The following is a 19419-nucleotide window of genomic DNA, read 5'->3' on the forward strand; positions in this document are numbered from 1 at the left end:
TTAGAATGGTAATAGCAGCAGCATGGAGGCTGGGTGGAAAGGGGAGAGAGAAGCAAGAAGACCATTTAGGAAAGACAGCCACAGTTGCGGTGAGAGGTGGCCAGGCCTGGAGCCACTGGCACAGTGAGAAAGGACAGGAGGTCCCAGACCCGAGTGCCAGCAGCAGGGCAGGGCCTAGCTGTGACAGCTCCCCTAGGGCCCCAAGGCAGACCTGCCCCGCCCCTCAAAGTGATCTACAGGAAAAGAGCTGATAGTTCACCGGGCACAGAGCCCAGCCCACTGAGCTCCAATGCCAGCAGGCCGTGGGCCAGCCTACTGCATACCCCAGGCCGGGCTGGGGAGGCCCTCAGTGCATAGCGTTCTTGGAAAACTGTGGCAGTGGCAGCACAGGGAGGTCCCCATGGGCCCTCTCCAGGTAGCCCTTTTGGCTAACAGGGTAGAAGCTCTGCTGGCACCAAAGCCCTAGGTTGACCTTTCCTCTTACCCCTACCCACTGCTGAACAGCTTTTCCCTTGAGAGAAGTACTCTGAGAGCCCTTCAGGTTCTCTTTCCTTCTGCCCTGGGAGTTGGCACTGAGCTGTCTGAGGGGGAAGCACGTAAGGGCAGCTTGCCTTGAGGGGTTGGAGGTGGGAGGGTAGAATTTACTAGAAAATCTGGAGAAAAGCAAGCTGGACATAAGTGAGAGCCCAGGCGGAGTCCCTACTCAGTGCTGGGGGGGAACTGTCTCACTGAGACCCAGAGGACGAACTACCAGCACATACCTGCCAAGCACTTGCAAGGAGGGAAGAGATCTAACGGGACTTCGATGCAGCTAAGCTGCAGAACTGGCTGCCTGGAAATCCAGCTCTGACAAGGTGAGTAGAGAGAAGGCACTGGACAGTGTGGGAGCAAAGAAAGTCTTGCAAAGATAGCTGTTGACAACAAGTACCCCCCCAAAAATTCAAACCTCACCATCAAAGCTGCCCAGACTGCAGAATCCCAAAGTGGCCAACAGGTAGCCAAAGGAAACAAATCCGTACATAGTTTGGTAGAGCAGCCCTGGCAGCCTGGGAGCCTTGATCATAGTTGCCCACAGGCTTGGACTGCATGTCTGCCCAGTGGGGGCTGAACACAGGCTGGAGGAAGGTCCCTCAGGGTGGGGCTCTTCCTGCAGAGTCCAGGTTATTCACAACAGCCACCATTGACTGAGCACCCGCTGTGTGTCAGGTGTGTAACAGGCATTATCTCATTCCCTCTACCCGGCACCTTGCAGGTTGGATGTTTCATCCCTCTTTTGCAAGTCAGAAAATTGAGGGGTACTTCCCTGGTGGTCCAGTGGTGAAGAATCCGCCTTCCATTGCAGGGAGACACGGGTTCAATCCCTGGTCGGAGAACTGAGATCCCACATGCCATGGGGCAACTAAGCCCTGATGTCACAACTACTGAGCTCGCGTGCCTCAACAAGAGAGCCCGCGTGCCTCAACAAGAAAGCCCGCGCGCCACAACTACAGAGCCCACATGACCTGGAGCCTGCACGCCACAGCTAGAGAGAGAAAACCCGCATGCCACAACTGCAGAGAAGCCCATGCACCACAGCTAGAGGAGCCTGCACACCGCAATGAAAGATCCCGCGTGCCTCAACGAAGATCCTGCGTGCTTCAGCTAAGACCTGACGCAGCCAAAAAAAAGATAAAGAAAAGAAAACAGGAATGTGGGTGTCAAGGGACTTATCCTAGGTCACACAGCTAGTGAGTGGCAGAACTAAGGTCTGAGCCAAAGCCTTGTCTGCTCACAGACAAGGGAATACTCAGGCTTTGGGGGAAAGAGCAGAACCTTCTCTCTTCCTCCCTAGAGGTGCAGACTGAAGCCTCAGGCTGGGGCAGTTGGCTGCCTCTAGCGAAAAATGAGGGTATCAGGCATCCAGCCCCGGGAGAACAGTATGTGGGAAATAACTTGGGAAAGTTGGTGAGTAAAGTGGGACAAGAGGAGAAGACAGAATGCCTTCTAGAGAACAGTTAAAAATCGTCTTCCTCGTGTGCTTTTAGGAAGTGACATAAACAGAACAATGAAGAGAGAGCACAGCTTTGAAACGGAGCAGAGCAGACCATTTGCCTTCTAGCCACACCCCGTACAGTGCCCTCGCTTTCCAAAGACCAGGCAGTGCCCCCTGTTCCAGGGCCAGGTCTGCCAGGTTACCCAAGACAGGGAGGAGCAGACACAGCCAGCTGTCTGGGTTGCCTGCATTAGCTGCATGACCAGTCTGCCTGTGGTATCCAGAGGGTTAAAACCAGACTCCCAGCTTCTGGTCCAGCCCTGCCTCTTAACCAGCTGAGCAGCCTCGGCCACCTAGGCCTCAGTTTCACCACCTGTAAAACAGAAGTACGAATTACGATTGTTTGGGGAGTCTTATCTAGTTTTCAAGTCCCTGACTTATTCTTTTTTTTTTTTTTTAATATCTTTATTGCAGTATAATTGCTTTACAATGCTGTGTTAGTTTCTGCTGTTCAACAAAGTGAATCAGCTATATGTATACATACATCCCCATATCCCCTCCCTCTTGAGCCTCCCTCCCACCCTCCCTATCCCACCCCTCTAGGTCATCACAAAGCATCGAGCTGATCTCCCTGTGCTATGTAGCAGCTTCCCACTAGCTATTTTACATTTGGTAGTGTATATATGTCCATGCCACTCTCTCACTTCGTCCCAGCTTACCCTTCCCCCGCCCATGTCCTCAAGTCTGGTCTCTACATCTGCATCTTTATTCCTGCCCTGCCACTAGGTTCATCAGTACCATTTTTTTAGAGTCCATATACGTGCTTTAGCATACAGTATTTGTTTTTCTCTTTCTGGCTTCACTCTGTATGACAGACTCTAGGTCCATCCACCTCATTACAAAGAACTCAGTTTCGTTCCTTTTTATGGCTGAGTAATATTCCATTGTATACATGTGCCACATGTTCTTTATCCATTCGTCTGTCGCCTGACTGATTCTTGAAGTGAGGGATTGGCCCTCTTCTTGTTTCTGCTTTTAGCTAGAATCCCCCAGTTACTACTAGCGGTGGCCTGCCTGACTCAGAGGCCCAGGCCAGCAGTTAATTCCCTCCCTTCTGCTTTGTGCCTTCCAGGTGAGGGCTCGGAGTACGGTGCCAGCGGGGAAGACGCTCTCAGCAGGATCCAGCGGCTGATGGCGGAAGGGGGCATGACAGCCGTGGTGCAGCGGGAGCAGAGCACCACCATGGCCTCCATGGGTGGTTTTGGCAACAACATCATCGTCAGCCACCGTATTCACCGCAGCTCCCAGACGGGCACCGAGCCTGGGGTCGCGCGCGCCCCCTCGCCCCAGCCCTCCACCTCTCGGGGACTGCTCCCAGAAGCTGGGCAGCTGGCAGAGCGAGGCCTGAGCCCCCGGACAGCCTCCTGGGACCGGCCTGGTACCCCTGCACGGGACCCACCCCAGGCAGCCCTGCCCACCTCCTCCCCCGTCCCCCTTCCCAGCACTGAGGGACCAGCCCTGCACTGCGACCTCACCAATAACAACCACCTTCCCGATGGTGGGGGCAGCAGCCTGGGGGAGGCTGCGGGCCCCAGTGGGGAGCCACGGAACAGGTAGAGACGTGTGTGCACTGGTGCCTCCCCTCGAACCGCTGAGCAGAAACCGGACCTCACAGCTGACTGGGAACTGTATGCGCAGAAGAGCCGCGGGCTGCGGAAACAGGAAACAGGAGCAAGAGGGTGGGGGGTTGAGAGGGAGTCCGAGTCAGCCAGCGTGAGGCAGTCAAAGGGGCAAGGCTTGCCTCCGGGGACTAGAACCTTCTAGGATCTGGAGCCCAGGGGAGCCACAGGCTGCTGCGCTCAGTGTGAATGGAGGTGGAAATGGGTATCCCTGCCATGAACCCCCCTTTCTCCTGGAAACAAGGCTCAAGGGACTCAGCCCTGGGCAGAGAGCCCTCAGAAGGGTGAATAGTCTTCCAGATCTGGGCCAAACCATCCTGGACGGTGGCCAGTGGGCCAGCTTCTCCCTGTTCACCTGTTGTGCAGGCAGAGCCACTAGGAGCCCTAGTGCAGGAGGAGCGGCCTGGCTCCCAGAAATCAGCTCCATTTCTGAGCCTTCCAGAGCTTCAAGCTTCTCTTGATCATCTTACCCCACAGAGACCACAGTCAGGGGTCAGGCCAGGCCTCCAGATTCCTGAGGACAGGGACTTCCTGCACTTACTGTTGGGGAACAACCATGGAGTGAATGGGGCAGCCTGCTTGCCTGAGACAGGATGGGGTCAAGGGATGGTGGGCAGGTCCTCGCTCAGGAGTGGGGGGTGTAGGCTGGCCAGCCCCCAGCGCTTGTCCACCAAGCTCCTCCTTCCCCACCACCCCCTAAGGCCCTCAGAGCAGCACCTGTGGGTGTCAGTATTAGCTGAGCCTAGGCCAAAGCCAGCCCAAGGCTGGGGGAGGGGATGAGACTCCAGGTCAGAATATGAGGTCTTGGTCTGTGATTTAAGGTGTTGCATGTGGAATCTTGAACTGTACATGTAGTTTCTAGTGGAGAAATCGAGGCTCTGATTATTTTGTTTTTAGTATGAAAATGTGATTTCTGTTCGTAACTCATCATAGAAACATTGTGGTGGGAGGAGAGGGGATAGTCTGACTGCTAATGAGGGAAACACCAAAGATCTACATCATTAAAATGATGACATGCCCCTCACCAGTCTCCTCTCTGTTTGTTTCCATGGGGGTTGCGGGGGTGGGGTAGTGTTGGGGGGCTGGGAGAGGACATTGAACTGAGCCGCCCTGGTTCTCCCAGGCACTGTTTCTGGTACTGCTGTCCTCCTAGGTGGGGAGCCCCGTGATGCCCCAGCAGAAGCCACTCAGGTAAGGGCTGCCACCTCTGCTTCATGCTGCGTCTGTGTGCCTTCACCTCCTGCTTCCCAGGGGCCTGCTAAGGACTGGAGCAACCTTCACAGTGACAGGTGGGTAGGTAGGAATGATCTAAGGTTGCTCGTCGTGATTGCTTCCTACCCAGGATGATGGGCCTGGAGTGAAGATGTAACTGGCCAGAAAGCTAGCTCCCCTGCAGTCCTGGGAAAGCACCCATAATGGGTGTCTGGGTGAGCCAGCAGGGAGCTTGGCCTTATCTACAGGCATCCCCCAAAGATGCCATTTGCTGGCTGCTCAGGTTTCCCTTTACTTTGTGTCAGTACAGCGCTGAGGGGTGTGCTGTGGTCATGGGCCTTGGACACTTAGTTTTAAGTCAGTTAGAAAGCGGAAGAAGGATGTTTGACCCTGCTCTCACAGAGGCATACAGGGAAATCAGAGCCACCGCAGGACTTTTTGCCAGCAACAAGTACTTCTTGAGTAACTTTTGTGTGCTCAACTCTGTCCCAGACACTATGGGGCATACAGAAGTATAGGTTCTGCCCCAGCAGAGGCAAAACCAAAAGATAAATGGGCAAGCAAATAATACAAAACACTGTTAAGAGTTATATGGTGAGGAACACTAGAATTTTTTGGAAAACTATTATATTACAGCACACTCTGGACTAAGACACATCAGCTGTGAGACCTTGGGCAGGCCACTTGCCTTTTCTCTTGCTTCATTTTCTCCCTCTAGGAGGCAGGGCTTTTACTCTGCAACCTCTTAAAGTTAATTCCAGCTCTGTAAGACAAGGCCTCCTTGAAGAGGTGAGGTTTGAGCTACGCATTAAAGGATGAAAAGAGAAGGGCGCCCACTGCAATGCGTGACCTCCACCCACATACTGCCCCCAGTGGGAGGAAGAATTACATGGTCCATGATTGGGGACTATGTTGAATGTAAAGCGTGTGCCAAGGATTCAGTGTTTATTATCTCTCAGTCCTTAGCACAAAACGCCTCTGAGGTGGGTACTGGTACACCCAGATCACACAACTAAATGGTGGAGCCAGGGTTTGAACCCAGATGGGACCCTGACGTATTCTGTTACTTTGAAAAAGGGGGTATGAGGAGGCTTTGTGGATGAAGTGACCCAAATTCAGTCCTGCCTGGCCTCGCCTCTGTCCTTACTGGCCAAGGATGAACCCAGCCCCTGCCTGTTGGAGGCCCCTGTCAACACATTCCGTCCCCATACCAACCTCTTTCCTTAGAAAGCCCTTGCTGTGTGGGTAGAGCCTCCCCAGTAGGGCCTTCATGGGCCCCCTTGCATATCATGATGAGGTTATGGGGCCAGCGGGGCAGAGCTCAGCAATCCCCTTGGAGATGAGGAAATAGGTTCAGAGCAGTTCTGTGGACCCAAGATGTCTATGGACCCAGTTGGATCAAAGAGAGTACAGACTAAACCAGGTCCCCTGGTTCCTGTCTCAGCTCTCCACGTTCTGGGATTGGGGGAGGCCAAATGCCCTACACCATAGTAGGGATTTTGGAGAAACTGGAACAGGTTTGCCTGACAGCTTCTGGAAGAATTCAAGGCAGTGGTTGGAGACATTTCTAGTGATAAGTTTCTGTGGCCTCCAGTGGCCTTGCTTGTTTCCCCATCTTACAGTTATAAGTGTCTGGCCTTCTCCCAGCCTGTGTGCGTGTGCGCACACACACTTTCACCCTCCTAGGAGGACCACCCCTCTCCTGGACCCTAGGAGGGATATGAAAAAGGGAAACCAGTGAGTACAGTCTGTCATCTAATTGTCATATGAACCAACCAAGCCCGTTTCCTCATCTGTGAAGTGCGAGCAAAAACAATAGGGCTTTTTCATCCTTTGGTTATGAGAATCATGGGAGCCCAGATCGTTCATGTAAAGGACCATGGCTTCTCACTGCAGCCGACTGCCAACTCCAGCCGTCGCCTTGGGGAGCGTTAGGACCCGACCTCTGCCTCATTGTTCAGCACAGAAGGCTCCACACCAAGAGCCCCAAAGGGCTGCCTCTTGCCTGAGTTCCCGCCCCTTCTCTGGCAGCTCCTGCTGCCTCCTGCACTGGTGCGGCCTCCACCTCCCCCGCACACACAGCCCCCCGCCCAACCCTTGGGGGAGGGTGGAGGAGGGGCGGGACTTGAGTTGATTTTCCAAGAGAAGAACCCATCCGTCTTAAGGTTAATTGGGTGTTTGCGCTCAGACAGTTTGGGGTGACAGGCCCGGGCGTTGTGGGAGCGAGTCGGACCTTGACCGGCCCGAGGAAGGGCCGTCTCAGAGGGAGGCAGAAACGCTGGAGCCTGGGCAGGCGGAGCAGAACCCCCAAGGTCAGGGCAGAGGTGGAGCTCTCCGAGGTGCTGAAGCCTCCCTGCTCTCAGTCCGGCGAGCGCCCCAGCGGACCCTCCTCCTCGGTGCAGGCAAGGCCCCAAGTCCCAAGGCTCCGGCCCGCGTGGTTCCCGGACACTTCAAGAGACCAGCAGCTCGCCCTCTGGGGTCTCGTTCCGGGCTCCGCTCCAGGTGACCTTGGGCACTCGGCTTTCCCGCACAAGCATCGGTGAACCTGCCCTCCAGGCCGCGGCTGGATGAGCGGCGCGTTCTTTCCCGGGGCTGGAGAAAGGGTGCGCACCCACTCCCCGGCTTGGAGCGCGGGAGCAGGGAACAGGGCGGCAGGAATGGGGGGCGGGCGGGGTTGTGTGCGATGAGCCGGCTCCTCTCTCCCTGGGGACCGTTGCCTGGCTTCTCTCTCCAGCTCCTTCCCAGGCCCCGACGGCGCCCCTCTTCTGTGGCTGCCCGGTAGCTAGTACGCAGCCTCGAGGCTCGAAACTGCCGGCCCTCGGCTCTCTGCCCCGACGGAACCGGGGCGGCAGAGCCTACCCCAGCCACCCATAACCTCCTGTTGGGGTCAAACACTCGCGCCTCCGTGGTCCAGCTGCGAGCCGGGCAGTATAAAGAGTGAGGTCCGGGCGGGGCGCGAGACCACCTACCGGTCCCGGGGGCTTGGTCAGAGCGGAGATGGGAACGCAGCCAGACGGGGCTGCCAGCTCCCTTCCCAGCCCACGAGGGGGCGCCGCGTCCCCATGACAACGCGGACACCCCACCCCACCCCCCAGCCTCCCGGGAGGGCAGCGCCCCCCGCTAAACAGCACTGGTGACCGTGGGCGGTGCCCCCATAGTGCCCGAGTGGAGAGCTGCCGGCCGGCTCCAGGGAGGGGCGCGCGTAGCTGGGGTCCCCGACGCCCGGGGTGGTGGCCCCCGCGCGTCCCCGTTGGGTGGCCGGCCCGGGGCGGGCGGCGCGGGCCCACCAGGATTGGCTGCTTCCCCGTGACATCACGCGGCTCGGGGAAAAGTGCGAGCGTGAGCGCGAGTCGGAGCCACAGCGCTGGGAGCTGCGGGCGGAGCAGGGGCCGCCCCTCTGCACCCCGTCCCCGCCCCCGGCCCGCGGCCCGGCCGCCCGCCCCACCCGCTGGCCCGCGGGGCCACCTGCCCGTCCAGCCGTCTGTCAGGTGCGAGGGGAACTGGGCGGAGGTGTCTGGTAAGTGACTCCGCGGCAGCGCGGGGGCGGGGGACTCGGTTGGGAGAGAAGGACGCGTGGCTTCTGGACCCTCTGAGGCGCCCCGAGGCGGGCCCGACTGGGCCAGGGCCTCAGGCTCCTTCAGGGGCGAGCGCGGCGCTGGGAGCTCCAGAGGGCCCGGGGGCGAGGGGCCCGCTGGAAGCAAGGCCCGGAGTCGCCCGGAGGCATCTCCGGGTGCGCCTCTGGGAAGGAATGGACTCTCAGTGGGTCGGGTGGTGGTGGTGGTGTGTGTGCCCGCCCACAGCCCGCCAGGAGCCAGGGGCAGCCGTCGGGGGCGGGACCCCGCACTTCTGCCCTCCTCTGGCAGCTCTGCAGGGCGCCGGGCGCTGGAGCCCCAAAGAGCCTTTTTCCCGCCCGTCTCCCCGCCCCCACCCCCCAGCGCTGCCAGCCCACTCCAGTCTGTGGAGTCCTCCATCAGCGACCTTGAGCTCCGACGGAAAACACCACTGCCCTCTCCTGGTGCCCCTCCCCCCTCCAAGACTCCCCACCTCTTTTGCCCAGGCTCAGAGACTGGGAGGTCCAGCGCCAAGGCCCGAGCCCCAGGGCGGAAGCTTCAGGCTCTGGTGCCAAATCCCCTGCGCGCTTTCTCTCTCCCCGCAACTCCTGAGTCTCCTCTCCCGCCCCAGGGACAGATCCAGAGACCACAGCCTTCCCGGAGCCCTAGAGTGAACGACTAGGAATCGAGGACCCACCCCCACCCCCGGCGTCCAGGGAACACGCTCCCATCGCGTCCGGGAAGGGGGGGCTCCAGGACCCGGGAAAGCACGGTGCCCACGCCCAGAGGCTGCAGGAACTGCGCTCTAGGGAGTTGGGGGAGGGTGGGGCACGGGAGAGCCGGGTCCCCTTCGACAACCACGGAGACATGGAGGAGCCTCCAGATGGGCCCAGTAATAATTCCCAACGAGGCCCGACCAAGCACCCTCCTGCCAGGCAGACTGGGCGCCCTTTGGCGATAACTGCACAGTGGGCACATTGAGCTGAACCTAGCGTCCCGCAAGCCCGGTTGAGAGACTCTAGCAGCAGCCCCTCGACAGAAGTCAGTCCCAGCCTGGGACTCTGCACCGCAGCATTGGGGACGCAGACACCAGAGGACTCTCTGCTAAGAAGATGCCCCCAAGGTCAGGGGGTCTGTCGCAGCCCAGATTGTAGTCCGGTCTTGTCCTGCCGGCGACTCTTCCCCATGCACAGGCGGGGCGCCATCTAGACACCGGTTCTTCGCCCGACCTTCTTCCTACTCAGACAGCCGAAGTCTGGGCTGAGCCTCCCTACAGGGGCGTTTAGAATGTGGCGGGTCACCCACTGTGGGACCTGCATTTGCTCGTGTACACAAGCTCACAGGTACAGGCACACCCGAACCGTGTGCATCCCCCAGGCCGCAGCACTCCAGGCGCACACACGCATGCACATGCACGTGTCCACACCGCGCGAGCATGCTCACATGCACACGGGCGCACTGGTATCCAGGCGTGGCCCAGCGCGCGCACACACGCACATGCAGACAGCTACTAGCTTCTACTCGAGCTTCCCAGTAATCACACACAAACAGAACTCGCAGTCGCCTTCCCGCCCACACTTTCCTCGCCGCGTGAGGGGTGGAACCAGGCGCCCTTAACTTTCCAACCATTGAACCCCGTGCGGAGCCAAAGGCAGCTACGGGGTGAGGCCTAAAGGCAGCTACGGGGTGAGGCCTGTAGAGGGGGCCCCAAGTCCCTCCCCTGGGAGGCCCGGCCTGGGACCTCCACTGCTCTCCCAGTCGCCTTGGAGTTGGGGGCGGTGGCGAATAGCGGCCATCCTCTCCAGGTCCGGAGCTGGCACCCAGGGACCGACATTGCCATCTAGCGGTGCGCACATGCCTGGGCGGCGGTTGCTCGCCTCCCCAGGTTTCAGGCGGACCTGCATCCCAGAGAAACGCTCCAGAGAAGGGTGCAGTCAGAACGTCTGCGGGTGACCCCCAGGGGTCCAGAAAGATAGTTTGGGTGGGGAACAGGGAGAGTGCCTTGCTGTGTCTGCAGCTGGCAGCTTCCCCAAGAGGGCCCAGAGAGGGACTAAACCCTTGACCACCTGATTGGAGACTAGCTGTACAGATGGAGACAAGAGGTCTCTTTTCTTCTGGGAAAGCTAAGTGTGGGAGCTGGCAGGGAATGAGAAGGGGCCCTACCCAGGCCTCCCCTGACCCACCCCTAGTGGTGTGGTTTTGAGGAGGGGAGAGCAGAGGCGGGAAATCAACTCTAGAGGCAGTAGCACCTTGCAGTTAAGAAGGTGGCTCCTGGGTTCTAATCCTGCCCCCGCCCCTGCTTACACACTGGGTGACTTTAGGCAAGTTAATTAACATTATCCTCATCTGTAAGAAGATACTTACTTCAGTAAGATGAGCATACCTATAGCACCTGCCTTTTCAGGCTGCTGTAGGAATTACACCCGATAATCTGTATAAAAAGCTCAGAGGGATTCCTGACTCATAATTAACACTCAATAAACAAGAGCGATTATGTTTTTCCTATTTGGTACCTCGAGCCATTCTGATCTCACTGGCCTGTGTCCTGAACCTGGGAGGCTAGAACGAGGGTTTCCTTGGGGCTGGCTGACAGGTCACTCCTGCCCACCCTGTGCCTACAGGCAGGTGCCTAGGAAGGACAGCCTCTCCACGCTGGGTGCCTCTGCCCTCCCGCCCCTCCTCAAAGGGTGGTGCCTGAGGTTCCATTCTGGAGTCTCTCAGCACTGAAAAGGGCTGTCAGAGACCCCCCGCCCCCCAGGAGAGGGCAGTATCTGGTCTTTGCCCTTGATTCCTCTGCGACCTTGGGGGTGGTACCACCCCTCTGTGAGCCTCTCCTGTGAACCAAGGATTTGGGCATGAGAACTGAAACTACCAGGCCAGGAGGCTGGGTCTGCATCTGCATCTGTGATGGTGGCTTAAGGGGACTGAAGCCAGGCTTGGAGAGGGGGCATCACCCTGGCACCTGGCTCCAGCGTCCAGTGCACGTTAATGCTGGAGATGGAGTTGAGTTGCTGACCCCCACTGCTGCCGGGGAGGGAGGCCGCCCCGGGACAGGCATCCTCTCTGTTTTGCAGATGAGAAAGAGAGGAGCAGGAAGGTGAGGTGGCTTGTGCAAGGCCACATGGCTAAGAGCCCGCTGGCCGTGGAGCCTGGGCTGTGGGGCGCATGCTCCTTCCTCCACACCCCACTGTCTCTCCTCTGCTTCTCTCACACAGACGCACAGAACTGCATATACGACAGGGAGCTGTGGGGCTGGCATGGCTGTGATGGGCCCGTGTGCGTGTGTAATGGTGCGTGTGTTGGCGGGTGTGAAGGAGGCTGGGCTGAGCGGCTGCCCTGGCACAGTGCCCTGGGCGTGGGCCTCCCTCACACGCAGGGGAGAGGAAGAGGGGGAGGAGATGTGACGAGGCTCTGGGGAGGGGCCTCGTGCTTGGAGGACCCCAGCTGGGGCGCCATGGTGTGTACCGGTGGGCCGAGGGGTACCCTCAGGGGCTGGCCACAGGCTCCCCTGCTGCAGCCCCTCTCTTCCCTCTGGTACACTCGCTCACCCTTTGGGTTCCCTGTCAGGCCTTGGGGAGGGCACTGGCCCCTGGGAAGCCGTGTGTGTCTTTCCTCAGGTGATGGGCCCTTTAGGCTTCTGATTCTTCACAGGTCTTAGCCCCTAGCTGCTGACAGACCCCAGCTACCCTTGCACTGCATCCCCACGCCCTGGGGACGGGGGAGGGCTCCGGGAGGGGATGCCACAGTGGCACTTCCTCCTCCTCCTTCTTGGATTCCTAGTTCCATGTCACCTCTTCTGGTCCTCTGGGAAGACTTCCCCAAGGTGGGATCACTGGCTCTTGTGGCTCTTTGGGCCTCCCTCTACCAGAACCCTTAGCTCTGGGACAGCAACATGAGATCAAGGAGCTGTGGAACCTCGGGCAGTTTATTTAACATCTCCGTGCCTTACTTTCCTCATCTGTTAGTAAAAAATAACAGTATCTGGGACTTCCCTGGCGGTCCAGTGGTTAAGACTCTGTGCTTCCACTGCAGGGGGCTTGGGTTCATTCCCTGGTTGGGGAACTAAGATCCTGCGTGCCGAGCCACATGCCACCACCCCCCACCAAAAAAAAAAAAACCAAAAAAAAAAACCCCACCAAAACAACACGGTATCTACTTCATAGGTTTGTTATGAGGATGAAATGAATGAATACTTATAAAAAGTGTAGAAAGTGCCCGGCACTGAGTAGACAATAAATGTTAGCTGGTAGTATATATTCTTGCCTTTGTCCCTAGTGCCTTCTGTAGGGATTGGAGGGCAGGTCCCTGGTAATGTTTGGTTAAGAAATGACCAAATGGGTAAATGAATGAATACCTCTGACCAGAGCCACATACTGATATCTGGGACCTCTCTTCCCCCCACCCCTCCACCCACACTGGCCTTCTGTCCATGCCTCACACATGCCTCAGGGCCTTTGCTCTCGCCATCGCCCTTGACTAGGCCACTCTCTGCAGCTCTTCTTGTGGCTGCCTCCTCCTCCTCATCCCGCTCACCTCCTCGGAGAGGCCTTCGCTGATCATCTGACTCACTCACCATCACCTGCCCTTGTTTTCTTTCCAGCACTTTTTTGTGGCTCACATGCTTGTATGTCTCCCCTGCTAGGGTTGTAAGCTCCGTGAGAGTGGGGCCTGCGTGTGTCTCCTTCACTCTGTAACCCCAGCATAACCCCAGCGCGTACAGCAGTGCTTGTACAAGAGTAGGCACTCAATAAAGGACGAATGACCGAATACAGGAGGAAGTGATGGGACAGAGTTCTCTAAGGATGGAGTTCTGCAGGATGGTGATGCTCCTCTGTCGCCTTGACTCCAGTGTACCCCACCTCACCCCTCTAGTCCACTTCAACCATTCACCCCTCTCCTCTCTCCTTCCTCCTCCAGACACTGCCCGCCCACTGCTGCTAACCAAAATGGCGAACTTCACACCGGTCAATGGCAGCTTGGGCAACCAGTCTGTGCGCCTGGTCACGTCAACCCATAACCGCTATGAGACAGTGGAGATGGTGTTCATTGCCACGGTGACAGGCTCACTGAGCCTCGTGACTGTCGTGGGCAACATCCTGGTGATGCTGTCCATCAAGGTCAACAGGCAACTGCAGACGGTCAACAACTACTTCCTCTTCAGCCTGGCATGTGCTGATCTCATCATAGGCGCTTTCTCCATGAACCTCTACACCGTGTACATCATCAAGGGCTACTGGCCTCTGGGTGCCGTGGTGTGTGACCTGTGGCTGGCCCTGGACTATGTGGTGAGCAATGCCTCGGTCATGAACCTGCTCATCATCAGCTTTGACCGGTACTTCTGCGTCACCAAGCCCCTCACCTACCCCGCGCGGCGAACCACCAAGATGGCAGGCCTCATGATCGCCGCTGCCTGGGTCCTGTCCTTTGTGCTCTGGGCACCTGCCATCTTGTTCTGGCAGTTTGTGGTGGGCAAGCGGACGGTGCCAGACAACCAGTGCTTCATCCAGTTTTTGTCCAACCCGGCGGTGACCTTCGGCACGGCCATCGCTGCCTTCTACCTGCCTGTGGTCATCATGACGGTGCTCTACATCCACATCTCCCTGGCCAGTCGCAGCCGAGTTCACAAGCACCGACCCGAAGGCCCTAAGGAGAAGAAGGCCAAGACCCTGGCCTTCCTCAAGAGCCCCCTGATGAAGCAGAGTGTCAAGAAACCGCCCCCAGGAGAAGCTTCTCGGGGGGAGCTGCGCAACGGGAAGCTAGAGGAGGCCCCTCCACCAGTCCTCCCCCCGCCGCCACGCCCAGTGGCTGACAAGGACACCTCCAATGAGTCCAGCTCGGGCAGCGCCACCCAGAACACCAAGGAACGACCACCCACAGAGCTGTCAACCACAGAGGCCACCACGCCCGCCACACCTGCACATCCCCTGCAGCCACGGACCCTCAATCCGGCCTCCAAATGGTCCAAGATCCAGATTGTGACGAAGCAGACAGGCAACGAGTGTGTGACAGCCATCGAGATTGTGCCTGCCACGCCGGCTGGCATGCGTCCGGCAGCCAACGTGGCCCGCAAGTTTGCCAGCATCGCCCGCAACCAGGTGCGCAAGAAGCGGCAGATGGCAGCCCGGGAGCGCAAGGTGACTCGGACCATCTTTGCCATTCTGCTAGCCTTCATCCTCACCTGGACGCCCTACAATGTCATGGTCCTGGTGAACACCTTCTGCCAGAGCTGCATCCCTGACACGGTGTGGTCCATTGGCTACTGGCTCTGCTACGTCAACAGCACCATCAACCCGGCCTGCTATGCCCTCTGCAATGCCACCTTTAAAAAGACTTTCAGACACCTGCTGCTATGCCAGTATCGGAACATCGGCACTGCCAGGTAGGCAGGTAGGGGTGCCACTGGAGGTGCTGGTGTGCGCTGGGGACCACGTGTCAGCTGCTGCCAGGGAGAGATGCGGAGGCGCTTCTCAGTGTTCACGTTTGCCGAAGAGAACTGACGTTCCCGAGACCCCGTGAGCCTCAGGAAGAGGCTCCGGCTGGATTCAGAGACCTGGTCTCTGCTCAGGCCGAAGAGGATCAGCCCCAGGAAGTGACCAAACTGGACAGTCTGACCCATCGCTCCTGTCCTGCCTCAGGGAGCTGGGGAGCACTGGCCTATGTGGGCACCTGCCCCACTGTGACCAGCCAGCGTGGCTGAAAGAACGGACATCTGGAGGGGAGCAGAGCCCAGCACCCCTCTGGGAGGAGCAAAGGGGCCAATGCTTGGGAAAGGAGGCTCAGGGAGGGAAGGGTCCCCCATCCTGCTGTAATCGGTGCTTTCTGCCCCCCTGTACCCCGCATGTAGGCTCAGCCTCCTCTTCCTATATCTCTCTCCAGGGGCAGAAGTCTCCCCTTGCTGCAGCTACTCAGCAGGGCTCTGGTTGGGTGGGCGGGTCAGTGGGTGAGCTGGCTGGAGGCCAGGCAGAGGGGGCTCAGAGCACCCCCTACGGCACTACCCTGGCCACGTTCAGGATGGGCTAGCAGGGAGATCAGGGGTTCACTCAGAAACTGGGGCCTGGCCACCTACCTCCCCAGGCTGAGCTGAGTGGCCCCTGTCATTCTGGAGAGTTGCCCTCCCTCCCCAAGGAGAGGGCTTGGCTCGGGTCACACACAGTGAAGGTGGGACTGTGGTGAGTGGTATTCACGGCTGGCCTCTGCAGCACGAGGGACGCCCTGGTGGGTCACCAGGGAGAAAACGGGGGTGGACTTGACCCACACACAGGCTTCAGTGACAGTTGGGGCAGGGCTGGTGAGGCAGGCAAGCGACCCCCATCTCTCCTCTCCCAACTGATAGAACCTTCTGGATTGGCAGTGGGCTGGACCAAAAAACCTTTACCTGGGGGAAACTGAGATGGGGGGAATCCGTTCTAGTGTATCCTGGGTTCCCTCCCCCAGCCCTGGCCCCTGGAGAAACGGGACTGAGAGGCTCAGGGGACTTGATGGGGGGCACCCTTCCAGGGGTCAGTAGGGGGCCCTGGAAGAAATTTTCATAACCGTTTTTTCTCCATGAGCTCTGGGGGGCACTCACCGCCAAGTCTTCAACCCCCTGAAAGCCACCGTTCCCTCCAGCCCTCTCTTTCCTCCATTCTCCCACCTCCAACAAATCACCACAGCAAACTTCCTGGGAAGGGGCTTTTATATATTAAAAAAAAGCTTTTATTGGGGAAAAAAAAAAAAGGACATTTATTTATTTCTTAGTAATGGCATCATTGGGGGAAGAAGAAAAGTGGGTACAGGGGAATCAAATCCCTTTGGGCGAGGCTCAAGCTGCCTAGCATCCCTTGTCCCTCCCCACTTTGGGCACTTGGGGTGGGTGTGGGCAAGTGGAAGGGAAGAAGCAGGGCATGATTGATAAAGCTAATGAGTAGGCAAAAGGCACTGGTGGGTTATATCCTGGGCCGGGAGAGGGAGGGCGTGGGCCAGGCCTCCGAGTGAAGCCAGGGGCTCCTTGGCATCCAGGCCTGGCCGCTAGTCCTTTCCCTTCCCTTTCTTGGCTGTAAAACAAGAAAGAAAGACTGCATTAGCAGGGTTTGGGTGACCCACTGGAGACCCCCTTCCCCCCAACACAGACATTAGAGAAGAGAAAATTCTGCCCCCTGGTGGTTCTCTATCAGCTAGCCTGGAAGCCCGTGGGACAGGACAGCCATTATGATGCTGGACATTCCTCACTCCCCCCAGCTTAGACTTTGGGGATCAGAAAACCTTCAAGTTCCCGGTCTCAATCCTGGTCCCAGCAGCCCTGGACAACAGCCTCAGTCCCCTCACCTGAGAAGTGGGCAGATTCCACTCTGCCCTGTTGGCCTCCAGGGCTGCTGTGAGTCAGGAATGAAGCTAAGGGAAAGAGGAAGTAAGGACTGTGAAGTCCTTCCCATATAGAAACTGCCCCCACCTGCTGGAGAGATGACAAAGCCAAGCTGTCCCAGTACGATTTCCCTGAATCCCAAGCCAAAGGCTCCAACAGAACAGCTGACTTTGTCCTTACTTGAGCCAGGATTTCAACCTCCCGAGCACCCTCTGCGGGGGCCCTCAGTACCGCCCACCTAAGGTGTCTCTACCTACAGGAAAACCCGGTACAGACACGTCAAAAATTCACTGGCCAGGATCCAAAACTTCAGGCTTTACCCACTCCCTTCACAGGTAGGGGCAGCCACCTGTGATGACCCCATCCCTGGCCCCTCTGCTAACCTTTGGCCTTGGCTTTGGTCTTGGGGGTGCAGGGCTTGGTCACACGGATGGTCTCCTGGCACTGGGCATTGTACCGCGCCTTCTTCAGGGTGCCTTGGCGGGCTTTGGTGCCTGTGCCCCCATCACATGCCCCCCAGCTCTCAAACTTGTACTTGCAGTCGGCTGGCGGGAGAGTGCCCGGGTCAGAGCTGGGTGGCCTGTGGCCCCCTCCACGGGTCTGCTCAGGTCCCCGTGAGGCTGGGCCCCCTGCCTACCCTCCGCCTGCGCCCCACCTCACCTCCAAACTCCTTCTTCCAGTTACAGGGGACCCGGCACCGGATGCGTTGCGTCTGGGCCCCGCAGGTGCCCTCGCGGAAACCCACGCCGCAGTCCTTGCTGCTGGGGGTGCAGGGCCCCCAGATCCACTCCGCGCACTCGCTCCCCGGGCCTCCCTTCTTCACTTTGTCTACAACGCATGGGGAACACAGCTCAGGACCCGGGCCAGGAGAGACTCACTCGGAGACCCCTTCCTGGAGTCCCGGCCTCGGAACCGAGGCTGCCGGCCTCACCTGCCCGGCTCCAGCCCTCCTTAAACCCCCCACCCTCCATATCACCTTTCTTTTTGGCCACCGCGGAGGTGAGCGCCAGCAGGGCGAGGAGGGCGAGGAGAAGGAAGCCTCGGCGCTGCATCCTGGGGGTAGAGCACGGGTCAGAGTCCTCACTGGGGGCCGCAGGCGTGAACCTCCCACCCCCTTTCCCCAGTTTCCAGGCCCAAAGGGTCGGGCTGCTACTGCGGTGGCGGCGGACTTGGGGGGCTGGCCCCTCCCCGCCAGCCGGGGCGCACAGCGGGAGGAGTCTCCCCAGGGGCCGCCTGGAGCCCAGGACTCAGCTCAGACCCCCACCCCGCCTCCAGCCCCCAGATCGGCAGCGGCCGAGGAGCCGAAGCCGCCGCGCGCCCTCCGGGGCCCCGCACGCTCACTCGCTCGCTGCCCGCGCTGCTTCGCTCCCTCCCGCGCCGGGCCCGTCCCGCTCCGGCCGCCGCGGCCCCTTTTGTCTCCAGAACCGGTCTGAGCCGGTCACATGGGCCCCCGCCCCCTCCCCCCCACCGACGAAGGACCTGCCCCGCCCCCTCCCCTCAAACCCGCGCCGCCCCCCGACCCCGGCGTCCCCGCCTCCGCTCCCTCCCCGAGCCCCCCGCGCCTCTACCCCCTCTTCCCGCCGCTCGGCCCCACACCCTCGCCTTGCCTCGTCTCGCCCGGCCGGTGCCCTCCGCTTTCAGACGCCGGGCTCTCCTGGCGTCCCCATCCCCAGCTCCGGGTCTCCGTCCTGTCCCGGCACCCCCTGTCCCCAGTCCCCAATCTCGCGCTCCCTCGGCCCAGGCCCCTGTTTGCCGTCCCCGCCCTCTGCCCCCTCCTCGGGGCCGTCCCCTTTCCCCTCTGGACGCCAGCTTCCCTTCATGGCCACGGAGCTTTAGGTGGAGACCAGGAGGGAGCACGGAGCCCCGGGTGTGTCACAGGTCCCGGCGCGGGGCCCGCCTTCGAGCCTGTGTGCGGCTCTGTCCGTCGAGCCCCGGGTGCAGTGATTAACCCCGTCGAGGCCCCGCTCCGCTTTCCAGGGCCCGCTCGACTCTCAGCGCCCCTTAGATGCTGGGGAAGGAGCGCCAGCCCCCGCCTCGGGTCGCTTCACCAGATCTGCAGTGAGATGCTCTGCTCAGTGGCGGGATGGGGCTCGGACGGGGGACCCCAGAAAAGCGCACGGGTCGGAAGGGCGCGGAGGCCACTGCGCCTTTCTCCACGCGCAGGTTGGCGGGCGCGCGGGGGGCGGGGGAGCTGGGGAAGGAGGAGCCCGCAGGCCTGGATTTGGTTAAGATTTAGAGCCGACAGCAGCCGTCTGAGAAGTTCCAGACGCGGCCCGGCAGCGGCTGCAAACGCCCACCCCTCCTGAGCCTGGAGGCTCGGGGATCACCTCATCCGATACCCTAAACAGCGAAAGCAGTTGAGGCCAGGAGGAGGGGGTTTGCCCCAGGCCATAGGGCGACCCGGCCCAAGAAACCAGGCCTCGCCCCCGTTCCACCTCTTTCACTTTCATTGTTATCTTCCCCGCGGGAAGCGGGAAGCAGGAGGAAATCAGCTCCTCCCCCGGCCACGACCAGCGCGGCAGCCAGGCAGAGGTCAGGTCCCGGGCAGCCCCTCGGACCCCACCCCGAAACAGGAGCCAGGATCCCTCGAAATGAGTCTGGGTCTGGGTCGACGGTGTCCAGTCCCCCACCCGGAGGATAGCCCAGCAGATCCCACCGCTTCTG

At 59.5% G+C, this 19419-nt stretch overlaps 3 protein-coding genes across 14 annotated transcripts in view; 2 read left to right on the forward strand and 1 right to left on the reverse strand.

The window, feature by feature from the left end:
• AMBRA1 (autophagy and beclin 1 regulator 1) overlaps window positions 1-4675 on the forward strand; it is a 175544-nt gene extending 170869 nt beyond the window's left edge. For all 10 annotated transcript variants that reach the window (XM_060303259.1, XM_060303266.1, XM_030864561.2 and 7 more), the window contains one exon: window positions 3105-4675. In XM_060303259.1, coding sequence (XP_060159242.1) covers window positions 3105-3589 — 485 coding nt within the window. In that variant the 3' untranslated portion in view covers window positions 3590-4675. The remainder of the gene's footprint in view (window positions 1-3104) is intronic.
• A 3593-nt stretch (window positions 4676-8268) lies between these two features.
• On the forward strand, window positions 8269-16099 carry CHRM4 (cholinergic receptor muscarinic 4). Its single transcript, XM_030864578.2, has 2 exons — window positions 8269-8380; window positions 13332-16099. The coding sequence occupies exon 2, from the start codon at window positions 13361-13363 to the stop codon at window positions 14795-14797; it is 1437 nt and encodes a 478-aa protein (XP_030720438.1). The 5' UTR covers window positions 8269-8380; window positions 13332-13360; the 3' UTR covers window positions 14798-16099.
• On the reverse strand, window positions 16056-19305 carry MDK (midkine). Of its 3 annotated transcripts, none has more exons than XM_060303272.2 (6): window positions 18363-19305; window positions 17732-17808; window positions 17416-17583; window positions 17139-17300; window positions 16719-16784; window positions 16056-16447 (listed from the first exon to the last, which is right to left on the reverse strand). In XM_060303272.2, exons 2-6 carry the CDS (start codon window positions 17805-17807, stop codon window positions 16422-16424), a joined length of 498 nt encoding a protein of 165 aa, XP_060159255.1. In that variant the 5' UTR covers window position 17808; window positions 18363-19305; the 3' UTR covers window positions 16056-16421. The 3 variants fall into 3 exon arrangements, with proteins under 3 accessions (XP_060159255.1, XP_030720439.1, XP_030720441.1); XM_030864579.3 differs by lacking the exon at window positions 18363-19305 and adding an exon at window positions 18097-18187; XM_030864581.3 differs by lacking the exons at window positions 16719-16784; window positions 18363-19305 and adding an exon at window positions 18097-18187 and having other exon boundaries at window positions 16060-16447.
• Between the last annotated feature and the right edge of the window lie 114 nt (window positions 19306-19419).

This window comes from Globicephala melas, chromosome 8 (genome assembly GCF_963455315.2).
Source record: "Globicephala melas chromosome 8, mGloMel1.2, whole genome shotgun sequence".
Taxonomy (NCBI): Eukaryota; Metazoa; Chordata; class Mammalia; order Artiodactyla; family Delphinidae; genus Globicephala; species Globicephala melas.